Source organism: Microtus pennsylvanicus, chromosome 15 (genome assembly GCF_037038515.1).
Source record: "Microtus pennsylvanicus isolate mMicPen1 chromosome 15, mMicPen1.hap1, whole genome shotgun sequence".
NCBI classification, from domain to species: domain Eukaryota; kingdom Metazoa; phylum Chordata; class Mammalia; order Rodentia; family Cricetidae; genus Microtus; species Microtus pennsylvanicus.
Window position 1 is genome coordinate 17,469,334 of NC_134593.1, and position 22,642 is coordinate 17,491,975.

General features: G+C 48.5%; 1 protein-coding gene across 1 annotated transcript in view; it reads right to left on the bottom strand.

Annotated features, from left to right (window-relative positions):
* The window catches only part of Cryl1 (crystallin lambda 1), a 97,442-nt gene extending 79,174 nt beyond the window's left edge, over positions 1 to 18,268 (bottom strand). Inside the window, exons 1-2 of the mRNA XM_075949741.1 lie at positions 18,145 to 18,268; positions 9,875 to 9,982 (exon numbers count right to left, since the gene is read on the bottom strand). Coding sequence (XP_075805856.1) covers positions 9,875 to 9,982; positions 18,145 to 18,185 — 149 coding nt within the window. The 5' untranslated portion in view covers positions 18,186 to 18,268. The remainder of the gene's footprint in view (positions 1 to 9,874; positions 9,983 to 18,144) is intronic.
* Between the last annotated feature and the right edge of the window lie 4,374 nt (positions 18,269 to 22,642).

Below are 22,642 nucleotides of genomic sequence, written 5' to 3' on the forward strand. Positions count from 1 at the left end.
AGCCATGCGCTGCTTTTGGAGACAGGGCTGCTCAGTGGGCCGAGGCTCACTGCTCCAGCTAAAAGCCCTGGGGATTCCAAGTACACACTACCACACCAGGGTCTTCACATGAGAACTGACCTGAGGTCCCCACACTTTACACGCTTCACACGGCAAACACTAATACAGTTCACTATCTCCTCAGGCCCAAATACAACCTTGAGGAGGTTCTACACAGCCGGTTCACAGTAGCGCTGTGGAAGCTGGTTAACAGAAAGTAACTGGAGCATAGACATGTGATCGAGTACTATTCGTCCTGAAGGAGGAGGAGAGGGAAGTAAAGCGTGTCCTAACCAAAAGGAGGACCACTCGGCCTCTAAAGGGGAAGAAACTCCGGCACATGCTGTACGGCTGTTCTTAAAGGCATAGTGCGCAGTCAACTAGGAAAAGAACGCAGGGGGCTGGTGCCCAGGGCTGAGGGTTTGGGGAGAGGAATAGAGGCTCCTGAGTGCAGTCTCTGCTCTGGAGGGTGGAGAGCTTCTAGGAATATTGGTGACAACCACACAGCACGCACAGCCCGTGCCTCATGCACCGCCTGCTCTTAAGATGACGAGATAACAGACTTGGGGACATGTATTTTGTCACACTGTAACTAACTCCATGGTGGGGTGTGGCTATAACCAACAGCTCATTCTGCTTCCTGCCTTAGTCCCCTGGCATGGGAGAGTCCAATGAAAGTATCGTCTTAGCCAGTGTAGTGAATCTATGATCTTGCCACTTGGAAAGGCTGAGGCAGGAGGAACATGGGTGTATGAAACCAGACTGGACCACATAGAGAGATTCTGCCAAAGAACAAAAGGAGAGTTAGGAGAGGGAGCCAGCGCCATGCCGTGTAACCTGTACAGTCACACCGGGCATGCTGTTTGAATGCGGAGCCCACATTCTCACAAACTATGCCGCCAGCACTGCTCACATGGCATGAACCACTGAGCGGGCAGGGCACATACATGACCACACGCAGCTGCACAGGCACCACCTGGGCCCCCAAGTTATACCACAGATTTTTTTACCAGCAAGTCAAATACCTTTTAGTTCATTTTACATCACAGGTTTCACCTTTTGAAGAGGACATACATCAAAATGGTGTGCGTTTATAGAGTCCCACGTGATGTTCCAATACGGGTACACATTGTCTAACGGCCAAATCACAGCACATAGCCATCTCGCATTTTGCAAACATTCAAAATCTCTCCTAGGTCTGTGAAAAATATAGCTTGTATAGCTCATGGGATACTTGGTCGTCACTGCTCATCCTGCCCCTGCCCTTCCTCTCCCTCTTCTCCAGCCTCAGGTAATCACCACTCAACACGTAAGTAAGGTCACATGTGACATTCCTTTCTGCAATCATTTTTGTCTTCAAGCCTCTGATATCCTTGATCCCAAAGCCAGCAGGGGCACACCACAGGGGATCTAGCCAGGTCTGTGGAAATGAGGGGGCCACACACTGCAAGACCCATGGGTATCTCAGGAAGAGGGTGGCAGACAGAGCTCACACAGGGGTCAAGCTTTCCCTGGGCAGTCCAGAGGGAGCCTGGGAAGTGGGCTCTCCATGTTAGATGCTGTCTGAAAGCGGTACAGCTAAGGATCGGATTCCTCGACATCTCACATATGGATGGCCAGACCTATGCCAAGGCTGCAAGGGCAAGGAGCAGCAGGCATTCTTTTCCACCAACAGGGAGGCACATGGCATCTGCGTGGTCCTCGTAATCTTCAGGGCACCCTGTGGCCTTGCTTTTCTATAACTGGATACAGTTAGCCTTGCTGTACCTTGCTAGCACAAGGCTGGAGTGGAAGCCCTGAGGAGAGCAGGGGCAGCTCTGAGAGTGAGGGAGTCTCACAGCATCAGGGCTGTGACCTGGTTTAGTTTCGGTTTCTTCTCTCTGAAAACTATCATTTTGATTTTAGTTTTAGGTAGAAAGAAAGTACCTTCTGTTGCTGGAAATTAGGGGGGGAAAGATGTGTCAAAATACACAAATAAGCTTCCATATTATCTTTAAGCATGTGGTGATGAATCTACACTGCCAGCTTGACAGGATTTAGAATCACCCCGTCGCACACCTCTGGGCAGGTCTGCGAAGGTGTGTCCAGAAAAGCTTAACTGAGGAGAGAAGACCCAACTTTGGGCAGTGCCATCCCATGGGCTGGAGGCCCAGACTGAAGGAGAAAGCAAGATGGTCGGTGGTATAATCTCTCCTCGCTTCCTGACTGGGACCCAGGTGGCCAAATGCCTCATACCCCTGCCGCCATGCCTCCCATCATGCTATGCTGTATCTTTTCTTTGTGAGACAGGGTTTCTCTGTGTAGCTCTAGCTGTCCTGGAACTCGCTTCATAGCCCAGACTGACCTCGAACTCAGAGACCCTCCTGCCTCTGCCTCTGCCTCTGCCTCTGCCTCTGCCTCTGCCTCCCGGGTGCTAGGATTACAGCTGCGCAGCAGTCACCACCTCCTGGCTATGTATCCTTTCTTAAACTGTAAAGCAAATAAACTCTCCCTGCTGATGTTGATTTTTCAAGCATTTTGCCCAGCAACAAGAGATACACTAATCCATTTCAGAAAACAACCCTGAGGTGGCCATGGGTCGGACAGTGTATGGGTTTCTCTCCTGGCACAGGTGGAAATGGGCACTAGTAGTAGATTGTCACCACACGGGAACTGGATTTTTTATGCAGGCCTCCCTATTTGTCTAATGCTGACTTTGAACTCAGGATCCTCCTGTCTCAACCTCCTGAGCACTAGAAAACACAGCATACGCCACCACGTTCAATTTGGGCCTTCATTCTCTTCTCGTTGTTTTCTTCTCTATTTTAATGGCCTCAAAATTCCATGACAGAGTTTTTTCTTTTCCTTTTTTTTATTTTTTGGTCAAGCTGTTTCCATTAAAGAGTACTTGTTTGTAACAGTACTCTAACACACTTTTGCATGGTTGACCTGATAATGTGCTAGCAATGGCTGCAATACACCAATTTACCACTAGATGTCAGACGGACATCAAGATGCAGAAAAAAAAGCACTTGAGTGCCAACCCTGGGGTGTAGGCCCAGCGCTTGGAAAGCAAGAGGTGGAGGATCAGAAGTTCATTATCATCACTCTCAGGTACACAGCAAGTCTGAGGCCTGCTTGGGATACAATAGACTATCTCAAAACCTAAAATCTCAGAAGGGAAAAAGAATGTAAACTATTATCACTGTAACGTAAAGGTGTTTAAAAAAACTGTAAAAAAAAATCCTTTTTATTTAACATTTATTTACTCATTCATGGGGGGAGTTCCATGTGAAGGTCAGGTGTCTGGTACCCTTCTCTTACTCTGCCTTATTCCAGGCAGGATCTAGAGTTCACATTTTCAGCAAGGCTGGCAGGTCCCCGCAATTCTGTCTCGAGACTATCATGGCACTAAGGCAGCAGGCATAGTCAAGACTACATTCTTGGTGTTCGGTCTATGAGTTAGGATCCAAAACTAGGCTGTCATGACTGCAGCAAGTACTCCATCTCTCTGTCCCCAGACTGTCCTTCTATGTAGCCCTGACTGTCCTGGGCTTGTTACGTATACCAGGATAACCTCAAACTCAGAGATCTACCCTCCTCTACCTCACAATGCTGGGATTAAAGGTGAGCACCACCAGGCCCGGCCCAAGTGATGCCATTCTTGAGCCCACATCTTCAGTACCGCCTAAGCCTGCACAGCCCTGTCCTGCCGTGAGCATGCTCATATCCAAGCGCCCTGGCCTCAGAAGGTTCAGGAATAGTGATCACCTGGTGCCCGCTGTCTAGAGCCAGCCGTGACATTCAGACTCCTGCCCGAGTTTTCACACGCAGCTGCTGCAAACAGGTCAACTCAGGCTACCTCTGTTTGAGCAGAAAAAAACAAGCAAAGGAAGTGAAGCAATCGCCTAACCTGTCACAATGGCAGCCAAGTAAGAGCAGAACCTGTGAACACCCAGATAACTGGGGTGTATTGACCCAACTGAATCCACAACCCGACTGTGGACCTTAAAGCACCAGGCTCAGGTTACTCCTGGGCCTGCACCCTGTGCGTCCTTCTGTGACGAGACTGCATCCGCCACGCCACCTGCTCATACTTTATTTTGTATTCCTCACAAACATTAGATATATTATCCCTCCATGAATACAACTATGATGTCTTACATTTATTCTTTCTTAAAACACATAAACTATATAGTTATATATATTTAAAGTATATATATACTTTATACTATATTTACACTTGTTATACTCTCTGTTTTCCACGTGTAGCCAACGTATAGAAATATAGTAATTTTTTCCTTCCACATGATGCTTTCTCTGCTTCCTTGGGATCTGACCTCCACAGCCTATGCTGCACCGTCTCCTTTCCACTCCCTCACACACGGTACGCTAGAACTACCAACCCTCGGGTGCGCTTGCCACACTCCTCTGACTGAGCCATCTCCCTTACCTGGCGTGGCACCTTCGGCTCTGCCAGCATACGGTGAACATGGGCTCCAGACACCGACACAAACGCGAGGGGCTATGTTCTGTACAACACATTTGTTTACAGAACACCCATGGATGACATGGATTGGGGCAGGGAGAGTTCTCCTGGCAGCACGAGGCCACCAGTCCCCAAGCCTCCAAGCCAGGGAAGGCATACTAGTCCCCACGTGTCCTGTCCCGGTCCCTGGGCCGGCCATCTTGGTGGGACTGCATCCCTTCTGTGCCTAGCGGTTGGCACTGGGTCGTGCCAGGAAGTCACAGTGGACAACTGTGGACATTTTGATGCACCGTGCCTTCCAGGCTTCTGCTGAGTCACTGCTAATATTGCCCCACTGGCCAGTGCACATGTCCTGGCCCAAGTCCAAGATCAGAGTAGAAAGTCACCTTGTGCTGGGAGGATGCTCACATCTGTAATGCCAGGGCCGGCCGGGCTGACACGTGCATGTAATTCCTGGGCTTAGGAGGCCAAGCCCACCCTGGGCTACACAATGAGACTCTGCCTCAAAACAAAACAAAAACTGCACTGCAAAGGGACCAACAAGGATGCTCGCCTCACAGGCATGAACCCCCAAATCCAATCCCTAGTACTGCAAAACAAGAAAAAAAAATGTGTGGAGGTATCAACAGGCAGGCAATAATTTATGGCCGTTTTGTGGCCCACTATGCTAGTGAGTGGTTTGTGTTGTTGTTTTATTTTGTTTTGTGACAGTGACTCCTGATCCTCTTGCCTCCACCTCCTGGGTGCTAGGATGCCAGGCACAGACCACCACACCTCACCCACTATCCCAGCTGCTCTGGCCTACCAGGTGTGGGAAAACTAAACGTAAATCCCCAAGCAGGAAAACAGACAAATCCAGAGGAATCCGGGTGGGAATCCGGGTGGGAAGACAGCTTAGTATGAGGTTCAGGCCAGGCCAGAAAGGAGGCTGGCAAGGGTAAAAACAAGTGATCGGGTCACCCCCAGGGCATGAGTTCAGAAACAGCGTCAGCGGTCAGGAGCCAGAGGACAGGGCCTTGCTTCAGAGATGACCTCAGCAGTTTATTAACTCCTGTATAAAAAGCTGAGACGCTGGCAGAGGGAATTGAGTCCCGGTGACCACAGAGAGTAGAAAAGGGCCGATGAGAAATGGAGATGTCACCCAAAGACAGTGATCACAGATGAAGACAGCATGCTCATACCTCAGTGGGGGTGCACAGGCAAATCATGACCCAGGGCCTGAGAACTTGGAGAAATTCAACAAGCTGCAAATTCTAAGAAATAAACACACGCCAATCTACAGGCGGTGTTGGCACTCGGCTGAGTGGGTTTCAGCTGCTCTTCATAAAGTGCTCTGAACGCCCTTCGCTCTGAAGACCTTGAGAGCTAGCACTACTGAGCTGGGAGCAGAGCAAGGGTGAAGTAGGGAGGCACGGGCAAGGCCTCTCCCCTTAGATGGTAACAAGTTCCCCACTGTGCCTCCCTCCCTGCTAGGAAAAGATTAGTCTTAAATGACATGTTTTCCCCAGATACTCAGATCTCCTTGTCACATGGCATGAGTTATAATTTATTTAATGTCTTGTTGTTTTGTTTTTTGAGCCAGGATCTCATTCTGTGGGCCATACTAACCTGGAATTTACCACAATCCTCCTGCCTGAGCTCTTCTAATTCTAGGATTACAGATGTGAGCCACTCACTATGCCTAGCTTCTAATGTCTTAATATTAAAAAAAAAAATGTCAACTTCTATTCTCCATTTGTTTTACACTTTCCAAATCAATGTGCGCTAGTTCTGCTATTTAAGATTAGTTACCAAGAAAGGGAGTGCACACCTGGGATCTCAGTGCTTTGTGAGAAGAGGCAGGAAGGTTGTAAATTCCAGGATAAACAGATACCATCTCTGAAAACACAGAGGGGCCCGGAGCTCAAGGACACTGGCCTAGACTCAATCTAACATACAAGGGATTTCTAAGACTGTCTAGGAGAGAGAGAGAGAGAGAGAGAGAGAGAGAGAGAGAGAGAGAGAGAGAACGCTGCTACTTGAAGAGGCCAGAAGGGGGCTGTGTGCTCCTGAGCTAGACTGACACGCAGTTATCCGCTGCATGAGATGGGCCTGTCAACACAGGTGTTCTTAAAGAGCAGCAAGTGCTCCAACCACTGGGCCAGCTCACCAGGATGTTTCCTGCTAGTGCTCCAACCACTGGGCCAGCTCACCAGGGTGTTTCCTGCTAGTGCTCCAACCACTGGGCCAGCTCACCAGGGTGTTTCCTGCTAGTGCTCCAACCACTGGGCCAGCTCACCAGGGTGTTTCCTGCTAGTGCTCCAACCACTGGGCCAGCTCACCAGGGTGTTTCCTGCTAGTGCTCCAACCACTGGGCCAGCTCACCAGGGTGTTTCCTGCTACTGCTCCAACCACTGGGCCAGCTCACCAGGGTGTTTCCTGCTACTGCTCTAACCACTGGGCCACTTGGGAGCCTTGCTGTCCCTGACTGGGACTGGCTGCTCCCGGACCGCTGTTCACTGCCTGAGGCCACATGGCCTACTGCCACTGCTCAGCAACCTGTGCCAGTCCCTGCCTAGGACTGGCTGCTCTCAGGACCAGCTGCCCTCTGCCACCCCTCGGTGACCGGCAGCGTTTCTTCCGCTGCAGCCACAGGGGATCCTGCAGCATTTTAATTAATCCATTACACTGGGCTACAAGATGAGTCATAGGTCCTACTGAAACCTATTCTCCAGCCCTGAGGCAAGACCTGTCATCTGTAGTGACCAGCACAGAGCTCAGGTGACACTGATAAATGCAAATCACTGAAAACAAATGCACAGCTCAAACCTAATGGTGCCCTCCCCCTAGAGCAGCGGGCACTCACCACAAAACTGGCAGGTAAATGCCAGGGGCCACAAAAGCCTTTGCTCCATCATTTTCACAGCAGCGCTCCCTGTGTCTTGGCTTCCGGCAGTTTTGGCCCTTTGAAGCCAACAGTAACACTAGGACAGTTCTGAAGCTAATGTCACTCCGCTCCAGGGCCACCAACCACAAATGCAATCACCAGAAAGCCAGGGACAAGTCTCTGCCGGCTGAAAAGCTGTCCCCATCCAAGGATACAACACCAAGGCTTTAACCACCCCACCGGGGGAGGAGATATTATTTCTCCACTCAGCAATTAGACTTTGAGACAACAGATCTCCAAAAGTTAAAATTTCCCTGGGAACCTCATGCTGAGGGAAGGAAAAGGCTGAAGCCTGGAGCCAGCTCAAAGAGGAACTGACTTGGGATTCCGCTAGCTCATCAGGCCACCTGCAGGACCAGAAGCTAGGTGACAAAGTTCGGTGATGGGCAGGACCACACCTCGACCAGGACTGCTCAGTTATGTATAACACTTACCCTCGTTTAAACCTAAGCCTTATGTTAGGATCCCCAAAAACAGTATGGGGGTCACTAGACTTTTTATTTGTTCTTCTTCTCCATATGGCCACACTGACCAAATCTCCTTCCTCTGCTTTCCACTGTAACTTGTGTCTGTAATTGATGTGTCAGGATGCATTACTAAGCCTAGCTTGTGGGGCGGTCAGAGCCCAGGCTTTGACGCTAAAACCTCTGGTAATGACACTTTGACCAGCTACTGTTTCCAAAGCAAGGTCTGCAAAGCCCTTATGTAAACTAGTCAGGTGGGACCAGAAGATGGCTTTGACAAAGCGCTGCTGTTCCTCCCGTCTTCGGGAACGGCGTCCTCAGGTGCAGCCAACTGCGGGTGGAAATAATAATCAGGAAACTTTCTCATCTGCACGGAACATGCGTAGACTGCTTTCTTGCCATTGTCCCTAACAATGCAGCACAGCTACTTCTGCGGCATGGGGACTGCATTGGGAGTAACAAGCCACCTAGAGATGGTGGAAAGGACACGGGGTGAGCGGGCTCAACATGGATGCTATGCCACATTCCTACGTGCAACTTGGGCATCTGTAGATTCTGGTGAGGGTGTCCAATCAATATACTTCTACTAATGTATTTAAATATTCCCTGATGACTTCTACTCCCAGAAATATGGGAGGCCAGAATTTCTGAAGAGTCACTTTACAAAATCTATAGGCAGGATTCTGAGTTGGAATAATTATCATGCACCAGGGAGTAACCGCAAATGAAAAACTTTTAGGTTCACCTGTTAGCTGGAAACATGCTTTTAATGGGAAGAAGTTAAGAAATTAGGTCTACTTAATGGTAGAGCACATGCTTACACATACAAAGCCTTGGATTCAATCCTCAGCACAGAAGAGCATTTACAGATAGCAGAAAATCATGGAAAAGTCATATGCCATCAGCAGGTCAAAAACAAGATGATATCATTACACACATACTATGGCTCCCTAATGCCGTCAGGGATACAGAGCGCCAGAAACTCTGATTTACTGCTGGTGAGGGTGCAAAACAGTACAGCCACTTTGGAAGTTAGTGCAATGACTCTTTATAAAACCGAATGTATTTTTGCCATTGAATCCAGGAAGTCATGATCTTCAGTATTTATGCAAAGGAACTGAAACATGTCTGTTCTAATCTGCACATGAACGTCTATAGCATCTCTATTCACAATTTGTAAAACTTGGAAGCAACCAAGGTACTCTTCAGAAGAGAAATGGATAGTCCAGGCAATGGACTATTGGTCGGGGTTCAGTGTGGTGTGTCATTAATACATGAAGGAAGCTTAAGGGCACATTGCTAAATGAAAGATTCCAACGAGAAAGAGCTACAAACTAGCTCGAAAAAGACCAATTATGGAGACAGTGAAAACATCAGTGGTTGCCAGGGACTGGGGGAAGATGTAGGAACAGGCAGAGAACAGAGCATTTTTCGGGTCGTAGAATGAGTCGGCATGGTCCTATAACAGTGGATACACACGAGGGGGCAACCCACAGAATTCACGATACCAGGACAGAACCCTAATGACAATGATGGATCAAGGCAGTTTCATCTCCTGTGGGAGAGGAATGTTGAAGGTTGGGAAACAATGAATTCTGGGAAGTTTGAGGCATAGGAGAAATCGCTATACCTGCCTCTCAATTTTGCTGTGAGTCTAAAACATCTCTAAAAGCTTAAGGCGAGTGCTGCCAGCATCAACGTCACCCTGAGGAGCTGTAAATAGGGACCGAGGCTGATATTTGCGTTGGGCTCTTCCACCCCTCTCTCGCTTACCAAGGTAAAGGCCCTCTTCACCAAGGGAACCCCTTCACTGCTAGGTTCACGCTCTCTTCCAGGGAACCTTAAACCTGGCCTTGGTTGTCTCAGAGTAGCTGCAGAGCTGCCTCTATGGGACAGATAGTCAGAGCCCTGATGAGTGAGACAGATGGAGAGAAACAGGGCCATCTGATTACCTCCAGATGTGTGAGCTGGGCCTACCTGATGACTTCCAGGGCGTTTGTTATCTGCTGCTGCTCAATGTCATAGAGTTTCACCTTGAAGCCTCCACTGGCAAACAGCAGAGCCCAGCTCCGACCAATGAGTCCACTGGGGAGAAAATTAAATAAAAAAAAAAAAGGTTCAAGTCATTTATTGATCCAATCACTTTTCATGTCTCAGATAAAGCACTATAAAAATGATACAACATCCCATTCTTATAACATTTAACAAATATCTGAAAGTTGGCACAGCCTTTATGTTGGATTGTGTGGCACACAACACCTAGAAGGACTGAAAGGGAAAATGTGTCACCTCTGCAACACTGCCCCCTTTACTTGAGCATCTATGTTGATACCGTCTGGGGACCACAGAAGCCCTCACTCATGAATACTGAGAGACAAGTGCACTTTCCCTGCCCGCCCTCTGCCCCCAGCCAATGATGCCCACTTTCACTACATCCAGCATGGTACAGCGGGCCAACACCATTAGACACTCTTCGGGTCCCCCTCTGCTAGTCTCTGCAATGCTCTAGACAGAAGATGCTACCAGTTCCTCTTCAATGCTTGAGGAAAGGACGGTGACAAGGGACGAATCCCTGGCCGCTTGTCCTATGACGAGGAGATGAAGCCAAGAGGTCCGACTCAGGGGCCTTACTCTTTGTTTCAGGTTTTGTTTGTTTTTATAAAGAGTAAGAATTTTTATCAAAAATATTTTTAATATAGACTCCAAGAATGTGGTTAAGGGAAAGAAAGGCAGGACTAGAGAGATGGTTCAGCAGTTAAGAGCACTGGCTGCTCTTCTAGAAGACCTGGGTTCAATTCCCAGCATCCACATGGAAACTCACAACTGTCTATAACTCCAGTTCTAGGAGATCTGATAACGTCACACCAATGTGCATAAAATAAAAGTTAAATAATTTTTTAAAAAGGGTTAAAATGTTAAACAGAGAGAAAAAGGCATTAAGAAAGACACACCAAAGAGCATGTGTGTGAGCTTCTCTAAGAAAACCCCCAAGATCTAACTGTTGTTTCCCTTGCTTCCGAAAGACAAGGTCTCCTGAAACAGCCCAGGCTGGCCAGGGAGCTAAGGAAACCTTGAACTCCTGATTTTCCTGCCGCACCTCTGGAGTGCTGGGACTCCAGGCTTTTGTGTGAAGAGCAAACCCACAGCCTCCCCCATGCTAGGCCGCACTTTACCAGATAAGCTATGACCTGGGCGAGTCTTTGCCCTATGTCCCATCCACCCCTCCAGACTTACTGAAAGTCAAAGGACAAAAAGTCACCATTTCCAAAGGACTAAAAACAAAGTTATAAAACACAGCTGAGCCAAGCAGTGGTGGTACACGCCTTTAATTCCAGCACTCAGGAGGTGGAGGCAGGTAGGCAGGTGGATCTCTGTGAGTTCGAGGCCAGCCTGATCTACAAGAGCTAGTTCCAGGACAGGCTCCAAAGCTACAGAGAAACCCTGTCTTGAAAAAAAAGAAAGAAAGAAAGAAAAAGAAAAAAAACATAGCTGGGTGCAATATATATCTGCTATCCCAGAATTTGGGGGTCAAGATGAGAGAGTCTTAAGTTAAGGGCCAGCATGGGCTACATGGTAAGTTATGTATCCAAAAAAGAGCACACAAAATAAAGATGACCCTAGAGCAGTCTGCAACACAGAAAACCAGGAAGAGCTAAGGTAGGTGCCTGCCTGAGCCAGCAAGTCGAAAGGACACATAGAACCGTTAGGGAGAGTGCTCAGGGACCAAGACAATGATGTTACATAGCCAGGAATCAACAAAAGCACCCTGTGAAAGAATCCCAATGGTTCATGCAGCCACACCACCCTCGGGGACACGAGGTCACACTGTGATGGCTATTCTGGGTCGTCAACTTGACTACATCTGAAATGCCCAACACCCTGGCGGCTGAGTGCACCTCTGAGGGGATTTCCTTAACTGAATCTTTTGAATTGGGAACGCTTTAATCCAGAATTTAGAGGTGGGAGGAGCCACCTTTAATGTGGGTCACAGCTTCTGCAGGCAGCCCACATAAAGGACGTGAAAGCAGGAAGCTCTCGTTCTTCGCCTGCTTGCCCTCTCTCTCACTTGCTGGGAGTAGAGTCTACTTCTTTGGGATTCCAGCGTATACTGACGACCTCATGAACTGAACAGCCACTAGATTCTTGGATGTTCCATTGGGAGACAGCCATTGCTGAACTAGCTGTACCATAGTCTATAAGTCGCTCTAATAAATTACATAAATGATGGATAAAATATATATATTCATTCTATCAGATCTGAACCCTGACTAATCCACCCTCCATCCACACCCTAAATGCAACTTATGCAGAACCACTCTCAAAAGTATAGAAAAGAAAGAAACGGGAGCAACTCAGCCGCAGAGAAGCAAGGCAAACAGGACCTTAGCCAGGTTGCTCAAGGTTACTATCAATCGTGGTGAGTCAACCAACAGTTCACTCCCAGGATGTGCCGTGATGAGAATGACCCTTGACCTCTCAACCCTTCCCCCACTGTCTGTCTAATCAGGCAAAGTATTAGAAGAACGAACAGAATTCAACCTCTTGCCTGCTGTTCTTCAAAACTGTCTAGGTCACCACGAACAAGGAAAGTCTAAAAAACTGTCACAAGCTAGAGGTGTTGACACCGGAACAGTGAATGAAGTGGCCCTCTGCATCTGTGAGGGATTAGCCCCAGGGCCCTCCTCCCATGTCCCAGTAGGTGGCCATGTTCCTTACCTAAAATGGCGTAACATTTGCACAGAACCTATACCCATTATCCCGTATCTACAGATCCTGCCTTGATCATTCGTAAATGACTTACACAAAGAAAGTGCTCTTGTACATGACCGCCATAATACACCGTTTACGGCAGTGGTTCTCAGCCTTCCTAACACTGTGACCCTTTAACACAGTTCCTCACATTGTGGTGACCCCCAACCATAAAGTTATCTCATTGCTACTTCAGAACTGTAACTTTGCTACTCTTATAAATCATAATGTAAATATCTGTGTTTTCCAATGGTCTTAGGCAAGCACTGTGAAAGGGTCATTCAACCCCAAAGGAGTTGAGAACCCCTGGTTTAGAGGACAGCCACAGAAAGAAGTCAGGTTTTTTTTTTTTCAATTATTTTCAGTCCAGGTTTGGTTAAATCTGCAGATGTGGAGCCCATGGACACAGACGTGTGAAGCTGGTCTCCCCTAGGGCTGATTCTAAGCAAACGCGGTTGTTGAGCATCTCCTATGTGCAGGCAGACATGGCGTGGCTGAGAGTGCCTACCGCAAATGACAAGTCCAAGGAAGACCTGGCTTCTGTCTGAACCCCAAAGCCCGTGAGGTTCAGCAGACGGTAACCAGGTCTTTCTAGTGCACCTCAGCCCGCAGATACAGTTTCGGCTCTGTGCAGGGAAGTGGAGAGGCCAGCGCTCATCAGCACCTTGACTTTGTTTGCGCTTGACAGGATGAACTCCTGCACTCTGGGAACCTTTGTAATCTTGGCACATTGTAGAGCTTGGTAAGTGTTAGTTGTTGACAGCAAAAAAAGCTGACGTGCTAGTGACAAACTCCAGATAAAGGTCAGCGGTGCTTCCTGGGGCTAACCCAAGCGCAATGGCAGCTGGCTGGAGCGATGCAGAGCGCCAGTTGTATGCCAGGAGCCACTCCAGCTCTGATCAGAAGGAGCTGACAGGGGGCAGGAGACAGCCAGCTAAAGGAAGTGCTGGGAAAGAGGAAGTAGCAGGAAGAAGGGCTTTGAGTAGGGAGTGCAGACTGGGAGGCAGAGGAAATCCGAAAGCACCACCGGGGCCTATCTCACCAGGGAAGTGCTGGTGAGGGAAGCTGCCAGGAAGAAGAGTCCCTGGCAGAGCTGAAGTGTGTTTGCAGGTCCAGGAGAACAGGGTGACAGCGCTAGCGTGGAGGTGGCAGGAAAGAGCGGCCAAGGACGAAGGCAGAGCAGGGGGTCGGAGGGGTGATCTCATGGCATACACAGTGCCTCAGAGGCCATGGTAGGGTTTAGGTTTTTAATCTGGGTGTGATGGGTAGCCAATGAAAAGCTTCAGCTTACCGATGTGAAGTGACTGGTTTTAAAAGTTTAAAAGGAGCTCTCCGGAGTTGGGAACGGTGGTGCATACCAGTACTCAGGAGGCTGGGCCAAGTGAGATTTGAGTTTAAAGCTATTCTGCGCTATACTGCAAGATGCTGCAACACACAGAGAGACACACACAGACACACACGCTACACCGCAAGATGCTAGGCAGCAGCAGCAACTGTAGCTTCCAGTCAGCCCTGCGATCGCTAAGGAAACTAACACTTCCCAGTGTGCCTTGGCACTAGACTGGGATGTGGAGATGGGTGGTTGGATTTAGGCATTTTCCACTCCTTGTAGACTAACCTTAAGATGTGTTTATCCACACGGCCCCATCACAAGTCAGACAAGAAATGTCTGCACTTGGGTAAACATGGGAGTAAGGAGTACAGAAGTCCAGAGGCTGCTTCAAGAAGTGGTGATAGAGTGGACCAGGACGGAAGCAAAGGGTGAAGAAGAGTGGTCGGCTGGGTTCTAGATTCATATCTTCTTCAAACATAATTGCTGGTGGTCCATATGATGGGGAGGATCAAGGATGATGCCAAATTATATTCCAAGAACAAAAAAAAGTGAGACATCACTATTAATGAAGACGCTAGGAGAGTCAATCAGAAGTTTGAGGAAGCGAATTTTTTTTGTTTTTGTTTTTGTTTTTCGAGACAGGGTTTCTCTGTGGCTTTTGGAGCCTGTCCTGGAACTAGCTCTGTAGACCAGGCTGGTCTCGAACTCACAGAGATCCGCCTGCCTCTGCCTCCCGAGTGCTGGGATTAAAGGCGTGCGCCACCATCACCCAGTGGAAGCCAATTTTTTTAAGCGGGAAGCCAATGTTAAAGCGGTATGGATCTAGCACATAACTGGTTATGAACTGGGTTCCTAGTCAAAGCCGGGCCTCAGATGTCAATATGGGCGCTTGCAAGAAGGAGACTGATAAGATTGCCAAGGGAGTGAAGGTTGATACAGAAGTCAAAGGGTTGGGCTTTGGGACAGTCCAGCTTTTTGTTTTTGAGATAGGGTCTCACCAGATACCCCTGGCTTGCCTGGAACTCATTATATAACCAGGAGGATGTTCCACCTCTAGTGGGGAAGTGCAGTGCGGGTCAGGTAACCCAAGCAAGTACAAGCGGTTGCATACAGGACTGCCCACCTGAGTTCAATCCTAGATCCCACAAAGTGGCAAGAGAAAACTAACTGCTGAGAATTGTCCTTTGACCTCCACACGCTCTGTAGCACACATGCACATGAGCAAGTTCAATGATGGGGGGAAGGGGGGAGAAAGAGATGATAGACAGATAACAGATATATAGATGATGGATGGATGGGTAGATGGGTGGGTGGGTGGGTAGACAGACAGATGGCAACCAAATGAGAAGGTGTGAAGGGGGCTGAGAAACCAAGGAGAAGATAGCACCCCCCCGATCTGTGTTGACCTGATAGGGTTCAGATTTGGACTGAGACTCAGTCACTGGGTTTAGCTGGATAAATAGGGATGTGGATGAAGGTGAGCGCAGTCTAGGGTGTCGGTGTCAAGAAAAGCCTGCCTCTGGATATTAGCTACCAGTCTCTCAGGAACAGAAGGAATAGGTGGGTGTGCTAATATATTTGACAGTTTCTCAACTGCGGGAGTTTTGACTCCATGTTCTGTGATATCAAAATCTTCTATACTTAATATGTGTTATATGTTATATACAAAATTTTTAATCAAACTCTTAGGGCTCTAGATGTGCAGTGATCAGTTTGATCAATATGGTAGACTTTAGCCATGTGCAACTATTAAAATTTAAACTACAGTCAAGTAAATGTTAAAGTTCAGTCAATGAGCAGAACTGAACACAGTTCAAGAACTCAGTGTCCACATTGTCACAGTGGCTACCAGGATAGGCAGCAAGGTTGGACAGAGGTCTTTCCATGCCCACAGGTCAGACACTGGGAGACCCTGCATCCTTTGGAACATGCTGACTTCTCCTGGTCATTACTCCCTAAACAATAAGCAACCGTTTACATAGCATTCATACTATATTACTTACTAAGGTCCAGCACCAGATGGGGTAAAAATGACTTCGGGAATAGCTCAGCAAGGAACTTACCCAATATTTGCAGGGCCCAGTCCAGTCCCCAGCCCTGAAGGAAAATGAAAAGGAGGAGGGAGAGAGGGTAAGGAAGAGGGGGGGGCAGGCCAAAGAGGGGGCCAGGGTGTAAAGGCACTTGCTATGCAAACCTAGCAACCTAATCTGAGTTTGATCCCCAGGTCCCACATAAGAGCATGACCTCTACTCATTCTCTCTCTCTCTCTCTCTCTCTCTCTCTCTCTCTCTCTCTCTCTCTCTCTCTCTCTCTCTCTCACACACACACACACACACACACACTCACACACACACACACTAATAAAAAATAATTACTTTTAAACTTGTATAACTGCTTTTTTTTAAAAAAAAAAAACAGTGAACCCCAGCCAGGTCTATTTTGCTGCTGTTTTTGTTTGGGACTCTTGTCCAGGTTGGCCTGGAACTTGATGCTCATGTCTCCGCCTCCTTGGGATTACAGGTGTGCAGGTGTGCGGCCTTGCCAACCTCTCCATCCAGGTTTAAGGAACTGATTTACATCCTGGGCACAAGCTGTTAAATGGATGTTCCCTGGAATCACCTACGGGGCCCTGAAAGACAGAGATGGAGAGTGACAGAGAAGACAGAAATAAAGTTAATAGAGACAAGATACACAGTAGAAGGCTAGTAATAGATACTATACAGACAGGTGGATGATTGACTGATCCCTGGAAAGACAGATGGGAAAGAGGGGTGGGGAAGGGTGAGGGGAGGCCACTTCGTGTTCATAAGGGTGTTATAAGCAAAAGGCAGACAGAACTTTCTCATTAGAAGTCAGCATAACATCCAATGACCCCAGGTCATCCTGTGGTCCTTAAGATGTCCCAAGCCCCCTCCTTCTAAGTTCCCTGACCATGAGTTCAGATAACTGATTGCTAGTAACTCCTCCCCCTGATACACCTGTTAGGTGCAGGTGGAACACGACGACTTAACTCCCAACATGAGATCCAAACAACCCTGGCCCTTGACCCTGGTGCCTATCACGGAAGGTGAGGCAGCACAATTCACCACAGGGCAAAGGGCACTTTTTATATTTCCCTGACCGTTCAACCACAGGCATCCACCGGGAAGGACAAAGGTGCAGTTAATTCCACAGTTCTGTGAGAGGAAAAAATGGCTGGAGGCATCCTGACACTTTCCTCCCAACGGTTCCAAAGGAAAACCCCTGAACTTGAGACTGGTCTGCAGACAGGGCAACGGGTGGGCAAAAGCATAAATGGGGACATGAAACCACTTCTCAAATAGCTATCAACCTATATGAGTTCCTAGTTTGCTACATATTGACAGAATTGGAGACTGCTAGCCAATAAAAAGTACACATAAACGCCCCCTCCTTACTGAAAAAAAAATAGCAATGAAGGAAAAAAGGGAGGCATGAGCACAGAGATTAGTATGGATGAACTTGGGCTGGAAAGTGACTCGGCCTCCTGCCATGAGACACACATACACAAAAGCAAGGAAAGCCAGGTGTCTCGTCAAGGGTTCTGCCCCCAGAGGCTTTCCAGCCTAGCCCCACGGTGCATATGAACCTTCCTAACAACCCAGGCCAAGCTCTATCAATTACTATCATCGTGGGTAAATCACTTATCTGTGTTCTTAATAAAAATAAGGGCACCGTTTTCAAGCTGGGAGTGAAGGCACTCCAGTAATGGGAGGTAGAGGCAGGAGAATTAGGAGTTCAAGTAGCCTCAGCTACTTAGAGATTTTGAGGCCAGCCTGAGCTACACTGAGACTCCCGTCTCAAAACATTAGAACACAGTCTTTGCAGGATCATAGCTAATATTCGGTTAGTACCTGATGTCAGGCACCTCTGAATAGCCCTGCAGCACTGAGCCTGCACTGACAAAGGTGGAAACCTCGAGGTGACCCACACCGACTTGAGGAACACATTAGCTCTCCTCACTCCACCAAGCCACAGCCGCCACTGCGTCTCCTGCCAGGCCAGCTCCGGAGCGCAAGTGCGAAGCGCGTGGAAGAGCGAGATACAGCCTGATGCCCACCCGAGGCACCCACGGCCGCCCCCGCGAGGCCCCGCGTTCCGGACGCTGCCAGGGCGCCAACCATTGCAGCGCCACTGAGACTTTTACCTGCCCACGATCACCACCCCGCCCGCTGAGGGGGACGCCATGGCAGATCCGGGCCTGGCGGCTGGTGGCACAGCTGAACAACCAGAGGGAGAAAGCGGAGCAGGCCGGCTGTGAACCGGAATGGGGCTGGGTGCCAGGGTGGGCCCGGGCTCCAACGTGGGCGTGCCCGAGCCTCGTGCAACCGTACCCATTGGCTGCCAAGCTCCGGGGCGGGGCCAAGGCGCAGGAGGGCGGAGCCTGCGACTAGGCGCAGGGTTGTTCAATCTAGCATTGAGAATTGGGGAACTTGGATGAAACCGGGAAGACCGGACACTTCTAAACTGAGCAATTTTTACTTTTTCTTTTTTAACAGGAAACCGTTCAAACAGTGTCCCTAGGAGCGGATACTACCAGATTGGCGCAAAGCTTTACCCTGGAGGCGCTTTCAAGAAGATATTTCTTTAAAAGCATTTAAGACAGTTCCAGTTCGGCACTTTAAGGACATTTGTTTCACTGTTTACATTCGACTCCACACTGGAGATGCAGTGAGATTCCTGCCGCCTGGCTTCCCTGATGTGAACTGAGGCCCGGGTACTTAGGGACACCTACAGAGGAAAACTCCGGATATGTCACTCTGAGAAACGGAAGGACGTGTTTGAATTCCTTGTAAAGTGCCACAGAGCCTCTGCGTGCCTTATTTCCTCCTTGCCGAGGAGTGCAGTGTGGCCACGTGCGTTGCGTTAAAAAAAAGAAAAGAAAAGAAAAGAAAAGAAAGAAAGAAAAAGAAAACTCCAAGCCCCCGAGGGGCTTGCAGTACCACAAATGCTCTCCCCAAACCTGGGAGGCTAAGCCAGAATTTCCAGCCCACTCTGGGCCTCACATAGTAATAGCAAGGGGGGCGGGGGGGCAGAAAAGAACTTGTCTAGTGTCCTGGCTCCTGGTTCTTTAGTTAAGAACAGAAGACAGAGAAGGAGGGGAATCACACTGCCTGGCACAAGCTTTGTGTTCACACACCACAATCAGAAGTGGAAACACATCGTCGTCAGAAGTTTGGGCAAAGCTGAAGCAAGAATACGCAACCACTGACAGATTCAGGAGAGTAGACCCTTGCCTTATTCCCACCCCTTGTGGAGAATATGGAAAGAGGAACATCTGAAGAGGTTAATGTTATTTCTTTGATTGTCTGTTGTTTTTCCACGACAGGGTTTCTCTGTGTAGCCCAGGCTTTCCTGGAACTGGCTTTATAGACCAGGCTGGCCTTGAACTCATAGATATAGTCCTGCCTCTGCCTCCTGAGTGCTGGGATTAAAGGTGTGCGCCGTCACCACGTGGCTACCCACTACTCTTTAATTAGATTTGAGGCCCCATAGATGGGTCAAAAGTTTACGGCTGGAGTGGTCACAGGCCTTAGAGGGAAATTCGTTTTTGCAAATGGACAAGTGGTCAAAGTATCTTTTCTATATACACTCAAACAACCCCACACTCCAATCAAGGGTGCAAAACTAGTCCAGCAGATAAAACCTCAAGCCCTGGGTATATTATCCAGGGCTCCTTAGAGGAACAGAATTTATAGAATGTAATTTAGAGTGGTTTACAGACTTTGGTCCAGTTAGTCCAATAATGCCTGTCTCCCAGTGGAAAGTCCAAGAACCCAGTTCAGTCCATGAGGCTGGATGTCTCCGCTGGTCTTCAGTACATACTGGAAACAGGAAGAAGTAGGCTCTACTGCATGTAAAGGAATGGACTTGCAGCAAGAGAAAGCAAGCAGGCAGAGAGCGTGCCATCTTCCTTCTCCCATGTCCTTTCTATGGCTGCCAGCAGAAGGCATGGCCCAGATTAGAGGTGGATCTTCCCATCTCCAAAGATCTGAATTAAAGGTCTATTTTCCCAACTCAAAAGGTCTGGATTAAAAGTGGGTCTTCCCACTTCAAACAATGTAATTAAGAAAAAAAAAATCCTTCCCAGTTGTGCCCAGCCGCTAGAATCTAGTCCAGATGTAGTCGCCTTAGCGACCAAGAACAGCCAGCACACCTGGGAGTTGAAGATAACTGGGAACTTCTGGGTCATAAACTGCTTAAAGGAAAAAAGAAATGCTGTGTTCAACTCAGATCTGTGTCCTGAAGGAAACAGCTGGAAAAGGTTAGACCAGAGTCAGGTCCTTGTAACGCAGTGGAGACGGTGAACAGGAGCCAGGCCACCTCCCTGCCTCGGGCCGGCAGAGTGTTTGGAGGCAGCTCAGCATCATCCTGGTGACGTGAGCTGTTACTAAAGCCCATCATTGGACCGCCTGATGAGCTACCGGGGGCATAGCCTAGATACCAATGTCTTTGAATGATTTGTGTTGCCCAAAGGCAATGTCAAGGAGGTTTGGTGAGGCCTCTTGAGTTAAAAAAGTGGAGAGAGATTCAGCCAGGCCAGTCGGGTGATGATAATACAGTCCTTAAATCCCAGCATTAAGGAGGTAGAGGTAGGTGTCAAAAAACCAAAAAAAAAAAAATGAGAGAGAGAGAGAGGAGGAGGAAGAGGGAGAGGGAGGGAGAGAGGGAGGGAGGGAGGGAGGGAGGGAGGGAGGGAGGGAGGGAGGGAGGGAGGGAGGGAGAACAAGTTCAGCCTGACAATCTTTCTCCTTCTCTGGCCCCCACCTCCCTTATATGGCCTAAGTCTTAGTGAGAGTTGTCATATGCACAACATATGATGGACCAGTGCTCCTAAGGAACTCCCTGAAGTGTGTGTGTGTGTGTGTGTGTGTGTGATGCAGTTGAGCTTTGCAGCTCTATGACGAAGGTGAGAAAGAGAGAGAAGACTTGGAAAGAAAAGTGAGCTGGCTTCATGGATACAAGATTATTCATCATTGTTCTGAGTTCTCAAGGACTTCTAGAAACCAAATACTTTGATGGTGGTTAAATTTTTTTTAACCTGAAGATTTTCATTTGTTTGTTTGTTTCTTTGAGGCAGGGTTTCTCTCTACAGCCCTGGCTGTCCTGGAACTCACGCTGTAGACTAGGCTGGCCTCGAACTCACAGAGACCCGCCTGCCTCTGCCTCTGAGTGCTGGGGTTAGAGGAGTGCACCACCACCGCCCAGTTTCTTCATCTCTATCCTCATTTTTATGATACTAAGGAATTAAATATTAATCAGAGTATACACACACACACACACACACACACACTAAGTATGTCCTCCGCCACTGAACAACTGCCTCAGCCCTTGAGTTTGGATCTTGAGTTTCTCGCATGCCTACAAGCCAAGGGATTGGTCCTCAACCTGTGGTACTTTTGAGAGGTGGCCGAATCTTGGAGGAAGTTAGGATGCTGAATAAGGAACAAGAACAACCTTGAGTGGCCTGTTGGGACCCCAGCTTTGTCCTCTTTTCTTTTTCTTCCTGGCCACCGGGAGGTAAACAGATCTCCTTTATCATGCTGCCTCCCTGATGTACTTCGTTGCCACAGGCCCAGAGCATCGAGGCCAGTGAGATAATGACACAGATAAAACTACCCCTTCTTTAAGCTGATCACCTCAGACATTCCGTAAAAGTCAACTAGAAGTTGATCAGTGAGGTAGCCACCAGCCACATGTATTGACTGCTACATTAAATATGAGTGAAATACCAAGGAAATTCATCTTATTTCAGTTAATTCTACTTTCAGGAAATGGCTGTGTGTATCCAGTATGGGATAGCTCAGTTCTAGGCAATGAGAACAATAGTAAGCAAGACCAATAAAGACTTAGTTTCATGAAGTGTCTTCTAAGTAAAGATACAGAAACTAAACAAAGACAAGTAATCAGCACAGAATACATGGTTTGGGATTCAATGATTAGCAAAAGCCTCTTTGGGAAGGTGAGATTTGAAGTGATGAAAGATGTCTGGTAGGGTTGGTTTTTTTTTTTTTTAGTTTTTTGTTTGTTTTTTTTGTTTGTTTGTCTGTTTCTGCTTCCTTTGGCTGGAGGAGGGTGTGCGGATTGAACCTTGGGTCTAGTGCATAGGCAGGCGAGCATTCTACCACTGAGCTATGTGTTCAGCCTGAGATTTGGGGCTCTGAAATAGCTCTGCTGCCTGAGAGAGCTCTCCAGTCTTTCCAAATCCAAGACTGTCTTCAGCAGGAGTGATCTGAAAGCCCATACATCATCCGTGATGGCTGCTCTTTTCTCTGAGCTCCTGGGATGCTGGCCACCAGCACGGCTGTGTAGCCTTCAAGCCTGGGATGCTGGTCACCAGCACGGCAGTGTAGCCCTGGGATGCTGGTCACCAGCACGGCTGTGTAGCCCTGGGATGCTGGTCACCAGCACGGCTGTGTAGCCCTGGGATGCTGGTCACCAGCACGGCTGTGTAACCCTCAAGCCTGGGATGCTGGTCACCAGCACGGCAGTGTGGCCCTCAAGCCTGGGATGCTGGTCACCAGCACGGCAGTGTAGCCCTGGGATGCTGGTCACCAGCACGGCAGTGTAGCCCTGGGATGCTGGTCACCAGCACGGCAGTGTAGCCCTCGGATGCTGGTCACCAGCACGGCAGTGTAGCCCTG